Consider the following 8,405-nt stretch of genomic DNA (forward strand, 5'->3'; position numbering starts at 1 on the left):
ACGATTAATTGGTGTACCAATTTCCAACGGAAACCCCTTTTAATATACAGGCAAACCTGTTTAAAGCATGCAGCCAAAGGGGCGATTCAGTGTGGCTGGTAAAGAAAGGTGGCGGAAACTCAATTTTAAACAATACAGCAAAACCTGTGTTAAAGACCACCTTTGAACAGAGACCACCTGGCTCTAAAGGTCATATGTGTTGTTTCCCATTTTAACATTTACAGTGTATTTTAACCTGTGAATTAAGACCACCTCCCAATAAATACCACATTTTAGCTCTCCCCAGGGTGGTCTTTAAAGACAGGTTTGACTGTATATGTATTACATACAAAAGCCTGTGAAATCAATTATTTTGTAAATAAAAGACGAGTCCGGTGTACAATAGTTAGCAGACGACACTCAATGGGGAAGAGAAATATTAGATACACAACCGAGTTAAAATATTTATAAATACCTGTATACGAAATATTTAGTTTTCTAATTTAGAATTTGCCTTAAAAAAGAAATTTCTAAATACAACAAAGTACTAGACTAGCATAAAGATATTATATTGATGGTATTCCTTTATATTTTAGGATACATCATTTTTATGGTTATTTGGTCGATGAGGAATAAATATTACCGAATCGGTTGTCACTCTAAGCCGTTTGTTTATATTCTTCAATTCATTTGTCGTCCAGTTCCAAAAGGTCGGTCGCATGCTCGCTCGCCATTGAAGAACGAAATGAAATTTGTGAAAGGAACCTTTAAAAGCATAGACCGCTCCCAGCCAACATAAAAGCAGACTCGGTATGAACGAATCTTTTCATGAGAGGTAAAGCAATATGCAACATCCTGCACGCCTTAGCGAAATTCTATTATACTACAATTGGATGTACTCCCAAAGAACCAGAAAATTTAACACCAGCGAGTCCAAGTACGAGGAGACTTTAAAGCAACGGCATTTTCTCAGTATCACTGTGTCCTTAACAGGGGATACATTGTATTGCTATAAAGTGTCAAACATTAATTTAAATGCCACATTACTTTAATTCATCGGTTTTCGGCAACCTTAAGTAGCAAATATTAACTATCAGCAGCAACATTTTACTTTAATAGCATAAATGTATGGAATAATATTCCTGAAGTCATTAAACCCTTTAAAAGGTATAATAAATTTAAAGTTGAGGTAAAACAATATTGCCTGGGATTGTATAGTTCAATAATAAGCAAACTACATGTTTTTAGCCTTAGAGATTTTATTATAATGTTTTATAGTATTATCAATGCAGTCCTAACTCATTGTTTCACTTTGTATACTTTCTAAATGTGCCGTCATTCTTGACCTTGTCCTTTGACCAGTTTTGTTGTATGTTGTATTGTTTTAATTTATTTTATTTTTATTATTTTTTGGTTTTTTTTTATTTATTTTTTTTTCTTTTTATTTATTTATTTTTTTTTTTAATTTATTTATTTTTTTTTTTTTTTTTTTTTTTTTTGGCTTTTTTTTTGTTGTTGCTTTTTTTGTTTTGTTTTGTTATTTTGTTCTTTTTTGCCCAAGGACCCCATTAGAATTAAGTCTTATGACTTTATGGGCTATCCTTTGCATAACAATTCATTGAAAACTTAGTATAAATCTGTCAAAAAATGTAATAGGACTGGATTGATGTATCTGTGATAATTTGATTGTGATAATTTTAACTTAACTTGTTCGAAAGTGCAATTTTTGACCAGTGTCAGTAATTTATTGTGATGTTTTAGATGTTAATATGATATTGTGATATTGTTATGCAGCAATAAAATCTAATCTAATCGAATCTAATCTAACTGGGTCAGTTACGCGGTAAAGCGAAATATTTGCTTTAACAATTTGTCAATGAACTGTACGTTAGTTTAAAACGAATATTTCTTATTTTTCATTTTGCTAAATAAGCTCGGATATTTTTTTAACTTGGGTCAGTTTCAGGATATAATAAGTTTAGCTTAACCGCAAGAGGTAAGAAACATTATTTTAAAAAACTAGTCGAGGTTAAAAATGATACTGTCGAGCTGTTAAAATGACATGAGATGTTGATAGCAATCTGCGCAGGTATTATATATTTGTATAGATGCCGTCTTTGACGTGTTTTAGTTGCATGTTTTATGTTTTAGGGGCGTTAATATTTTGGTCAAATAATGGATTTGTTCGAAATGTGTTCACTTAGCGCTAAATACAAGTAAGGTTTTCGCTGGCGGTATTTTTAAAATGTGATTAACATTCAATTATGAATACTTTTTTGAGTTATATTGTATAGAAGAAGCTTACGACTATCTATGGTGGCAAGTACATTTTAATACCCGAGAGTCTGTACGTCAAATACTATAATTTTCTGGCGGCATAACAGGATTACTGAAGCATGGTGGACAGATGTCTGTATCTAAGCAATCAACTCTATGATTTCATTACTTTAAGATTTTTTCTGACTTTCAGAATGGATGAAGGTAATGAACATTTTCTTGAAAAGCGGAAAGGTGATCCAGAAGAACTAGAACATGTATGTAAATACGAAAATGACGATGACAATGAGCTGTTCTATTCGTTAGAGATAAAACATGCGGATGACTTTGGTCCTGGAAATATGAGTTTCCCCGCTGTAAGAAGCCCTCCAGAAGAAACATCAATAAAGAAGGAATCTGGATCAGAGCGCACAGTTTCTTCTACAGGATGTAACGCAGAAAACCAGTGCATAGATGAAAACAGTACATGTGCTTCATCAACATTTGATGGCAGTCGTTCTGTAATGACTGAACATAAAGTTCAAAACCCAAAGGGTTCATACGCAAATGCATCTGATGAACAATCTCCCAGCAAACGAATTCATCAGTGTTTTAATTTTAGTTCAGACGATTACAGCCCGGAAGATTCTTATTTTGTTGACTTAGATACAGCATCTACCACAACGATTTATAATAGAAAAGGTGAAAATGCACATCAGGTATTACCTGACGCAAGGAGTTCACGCGCAGCAAACGAAACATCACTAGAGAGAAGCACTTCCTGTATTGACGAATGTCCAATCCACGTGGGAGAAATACTAAAATACATGTGCATGTCTTGTCATAAACCAGCCTGCCAAGTTTGTTTGAATATTGAACACCAGTATTGTTGTTTCCGCGAATTTATTCCTTCTTTAGTATCAAAGCCGGAATTCTTTTTCAAAGATAAATGTAAAAAGTTTGAAGAAGAGTTGGACCAATTACAAAAGCGTTTGAAGTTAAGCATTGGAAAAGTCTCCTTGAACTCAAAGGCTTGTGAAAGAATGAGGGTCAAAGCTAAATCTGATTTCAAAAAACAACGAGACGAAATTACTAAAAAGTTTGATTGTCTGGAACAAGAATTTGACACAAAACTCCTGAAAATCGAAAGCAGTGACAACGAAAAATTTCAAAAACTCATGTCAAGGCAAGTAAAAATTGAACAAGTGTTGCAAGAGCATTCGGAAGACTATTACCAACGTAAAAATGCGGGAAATGCGTCACGTATATTTACTAAAATAGAAATGTCAAGAAAAATTACTGAGGACATGAAAAATGAATTGTCAGATATTGAAAGGGAAAATATAATAAAACGATATATCTACAAGCCATCGAAAGATATTACGGAATTTACTAAGAACATGTTAAAGTTAGGGAGCGTAGAAAACGTCGATTCTAAAACCAAAAGACCAATATCAGGTATTAATGCAATCCGAGTGAAAACAGAAGGAGACCAACATACATGTAAAATCAGTGGCTTGGTTCTTTTGTCAGAGAGCCATCTGTTGGCAGTAGATTATGGCAATTCTTCGCTTAAGATTGTTGACGGCCATTATGTAGTTACCAGTAAACCTATGACGCCAGCGCCATTTGACGTCACACTGGTGAGCGACCAAGAACGCACGCATGACCAAGATAGAGTAAGTGCACACATTGTTCTCACGCTGCCAACAGAAAAGAAATTGCGCTTTATGGAGTATACGTTGCCTGATTCTTTCACATTCAAACAAGATGTTGAAACTAATGGACAATGCCGAGGTATTACCTGCAGCAATGATAAACTGTATGTTACATTTCCTTCGAAAGGCAAGATAGAAATCCTTGATTTGCAAGGCGAGCTGTTGAAAAGAATCACAACCGAAACAGCTGGGCAGATGTTTCAACCCCAGTTCATTACTATGGATAAAGAAGGATACACGATTTTTATTTCTGACAAGGAAAAACATTCTGTCTTCAGTATGACAACGGAAGGAGATGTTAAGGCCATTTTTACCGACCATGACCTTATAGAACCACGTGGTTTGTGTGTCAACAAGACCGGTGCAGTTTTCGTATGCAGTTTTGCTAGCCATAAAATTTATTATTTATCCGAAGAGTGTGATCTGATATCAACCATGTGTGTAGCAGACGACGGCAATATGGCGCCGTATCCGTTCAGTATTGCATACTGTGATAAGAGGGATACACTCTATGTTGGACAGTTTACAAAAGACTGTATAAAATCTTACAAACTTGTGTAAGGAATAGAATACGGAGACGATACTAGAACCCTTGGTTTAAACAATATTTTATTAATCACAATTCATTTACAACATGTATATATATATCAAAAAAGCATACAGGATTGAGTAGGAAGCTGAAAGCTTATTTGAAACTCTCTCCTTACTACTAGAACCCTTGATATAGATACAGAGCTAATGATGAATATGGCCCAAGCCAGCTTTTTAGGACCATTGAATGATGTATTTTTGTGAGAAAAACGAAGAAACATAAAGAAACTGAAGAAAATAATATGGCTGTGAAGTGACTGAAACCTGGAGATCCCCCGCCCAACCCGGATCTATTTTGCCCTATACCATTTCCTTCCCCTCCTTCTATATTTAACATAAATTAATATGTACTTGTTGGATGTTTGAAGCAACCCGTCTAAAATATTTTTCCATTACAGCTTCTTTTTGATGTGGGCCTATTATGCAAATGCGTGGACCTGGGGCTGTGTTTTTTTTTTTTTTTTTTTTTTTTTTTTTTTTGGTGCTCTGTACTTCCGAGTTGTCTTCCCTTATCTCTTACTTTTTGGAAAATGGAACATAAAAATTATCTCTTTGATTACGACTGGACAGATTATATATTGTCCTTAGACTTTGTATTATTTATGTTCTTGTGCATTGCTCTGACACATAGTCAATCTTTGCTGATACCATGGGTTAACCAGGGTTTCAGAATTCTGCAAATTTACTGGTAGCCCATCAGGCTACCAATATTTTAGTTTGGTAGCCCGGAAATTTTAGTTAATTTGGCAATGACAATGGCCTTTTTGGACTATTTGCTAAGTGCTTCTATAATACAGTTTGCAGTTGGGATGGAGTGGTTAAATCAAAATAGGTTTCGTAATTCTAGTCATACGCATTTGTTGTTCTAGATCTTGTTTTCTTAAATAACAATTATCATCACTCATTTTTACTAATTTTTCTCATCCTTTTTTAAAATTTAGAAGTAAAAAAGATTTAAACTGGGAATTCTTCTCCCTTCAATTACATGACAATCATAAAAAGAAGTCAATCAAGTTTTATAAACTTAGAAAAAATTCTTATTAATTGCATTTTATCTTTTAAAATCATTTTCAGTCGACAAATAATTCTGTCTTTTAATAAGTCTATAACACTTTGAGTTTTATAGTTCGTCTATTCTTGTGTATGACAGATTTCAAGAAGGATAGAACAGTTCATAAACTGACTAATACATTTTTTTCTTTTCATGTCATGAATAGCGTATCCTACTTTTAGCATATATATTTGTCTTGTTTCGTTTCATTTACATGTATGTTTTACATTCATGTTTTGTTAAAATGCATATATTTTTTGTTTGTGTTGAATTTGTACATTTTTGCAATGCATTCTGTAAAGCCTGTTTAACTTGTGAGAGTGCTATATAAATATAGTGTAATACATGTATAATGAAAATAATGATAATAAGTGTTAGGATTCCATGTTGATTGACCGGTGCAAGTTGGTGCTTGCTATTCCATTATATATTTGTTTGTATCGTACCATGTTTTTTTTCTGATGATGTAACTCTATGCTTATTTCTAATTGTCTTTAAGAATGTTGAAAACTTTTTTCTTAATCAATTATTACCCAATTGAGACCCAAGTATTTTTATATTTTTGTTAACATCCTTATCTCTAACGAAGCTTCTATCCAGATAGTTCATCACTGTCTTGAGGACAAGTATCCCTTGTAATAAGGGATGCTAAGCACGTCAAAATGTTTGGAATCGTCGGCAGGACGAGAGGAAAGTACCCAAAGTGGACGCTCTATATCACTAGAGGCTGATATGGTTTAGTATATCGGAAAGGAAATGCAAATATACGAAGTTTAAATATCAATTCAGAAATAAAATTTCAAACATATTGAGTAAATCACATTAAAACTCTTATGCTTAAGCTCGGGTATTTAAAGAAAAACAGCAGACGGTCACATACAGCTGTCTTTATGATACAAAAACATATCTTGTTTAGTAGCATATACCAATAATTTCAGAAAAAAGTTTGCAACTGGCGACAAAATATGCTCAACAAAAAAAAATAGGCAAACTAGTCAGGATTTTAGGATCATTGTCAATTATGCGTTTAAAGTACGTGATGAAAGTGTATTTAAAGCTGACACTAAATGCAGAGTCTTTTTAATAAACAACTTATATTTTCTATGTTACAAACGCATTACCATGCACCTATGAAACTTGTAAGTTGTGGTTTACGTTGTAGTGTAACTGTTATTATGGAACATTCGTTTTTTTCTGGGTTTAACGCCGTTTTTCAACAATATTTCAGTTAACCTAACCAGTGTTCCTGGATTCTGTACCAGTACAAACTTGTTCTCCGCAAGTAACTGCCAACTTCCCCATATGAATCAGATGGAGGATTAAGTATTTCAGACACAATGTCGTTTATCAAATAGTCGCGGAGAACATACGCCCCGCTCGAGGATCGAACTCAAGACCCCGCGATCTGTAGACCAGTGCTCTACCTATTGAGCTCAGTAAGCGGGCGGGCGATTAAGGAACGTAGCATTTCCTTTGTATATTCATACTTGTTCTAATTTCCCCTTTAACCACCCCCCTAAACCCCCTTCCTTCTCCTTACCCCTTTCTCCCTCTGTCACAGTTCAAAGGTCTAACTGTCGTTGCAGATTGTATTTGCCTAACTACAATATTATATCATTCATTTTTATTCCTACTTACCACAAGAGACAGAAAAAAAACACAGATAGAATCTTATTGGGACAGATGGACTGGAGCTTAATGTTGTCATATTATGATGAAAGTAAATCCTTGGTCGTGTGGGATCAAATCACCGTTCTTTGCAAGCAAAAATTCAACGTTTCAAATTCGAGTATCAAACCGCTACTTTTTATGAATAAATTACATGATTTTGTTGAAAAATGTCCGATCTTTGGCTGTATTCAAGTCAAACTTACAAAGCATTAGTGTTGTTTCATAGTTTATATCACAAGCTGCAATATTGTAACCTTCTAAAAAAAAGTTCTACCAATAAGAAGGCTTAGAAGAACCGCGTGTTGGAATAGAATTGTACAAGGACGGATGATATTTAACCGAAGAAAATTGACAAATAAAGTGCGAAGGCTTTGGTTTGGGCTATCTAAGAACAGTCTACACTAATACATGTAGATCTATGTCCGAATTTGGGTCAAAACTGATCTTTGAACGCACATATGGATATAATCATTAATGCTTAGCGTATTGCTGCTCCCCTATTTAATGTGTAATTTCCAAAGTCTTAGTATCATTGAAAAGGGTAATTGCCTAGATATAATACCTTTATATTGTAATTCTTAAAATCACAAGGCCCAGGAGAATCGCATGCGCGTATAGAATTATAAAAGCACGGATTTAATTTAATAACTGGGAGCTCCCAGGAGAGGGTTTGATATTGATATTAATTACCACTTAAATGTCATGGCTAAATTTGGTTCCTAAGCATTTGTTTTAAGAAATGAAATGATTTTTTCGGTGTTCATGCGAAACGACGACAGAATAGGATCGGCAAATCCATGAATCGCGCTAGCGATTCGTGTTTAATTTGCTGATCCTATTTTGTCGTTCTTTTCGCATGACCACCGAAAACAATAGTTTCATTTCTTATATTTACATTATATTTCCTTTCCATCTGTAAACAAGATGATATTATAAATTGCACATATTTTACGGCATGTAACATTAAAATCAGATTCCCGGCCATTCTGTGCACCAATGTTTGAGGAATGCACCTTGACAAAAATTTCATCACCGATCTTCAGTTGCATAGCAACCGATACAGAACGTTGATCGAACTGAAACGCATATGCCTCAGTTGTTCTTGGTCAATTCTAGAGAGATCCAGCTGCCTGTTCCGG

The 8,405-nt window shown here is 34.4% G+C and overlaps 1 protein-coding gene across 1 annotated transcript; it reads left to right on the plus strand.

Moving 5' to 3' along the window:
* Positions 1–1,835: 1,835 nt before the first annotated feature.
* On the plus strand, positions 1,836–6,403 carry LOC123542336 (uncharacterized). Its single transcript, XM_045328143.2, has 2 exons — positions 1,836–1,975; positions 2,450–6,403. The coding sequence occupies exon 2, from the start codon at positions 2,451–2,453 to the stop codon at positions 4,512–4,514; it is 2,064 nt and encodes a 687-aa protein (XP_045184078.2). The 5' UTR covers positions 1,836–1,975; position 2,450; the 3' UTR covers positions 4,515–6,403.
* Positions 6,404–8,405: the final 2,002 nt, after the last annotated feature.

Source organism: Mercenaria mercenaria, chromosome 19 (genome assembly GCF_021730395.1).
Source record: "Mercenaria mercenaria strain notata chromosome 19, MADL_Memer_1, whole genome shotgun sequence".
Classification (NCBI taxonomy): domain Eukaryota; kingdom Metazoa; phylum Mollusca; class Bivalvia; order Venerida; family Veneridae; genus Mercenaria; species Mercenaria mercenaria.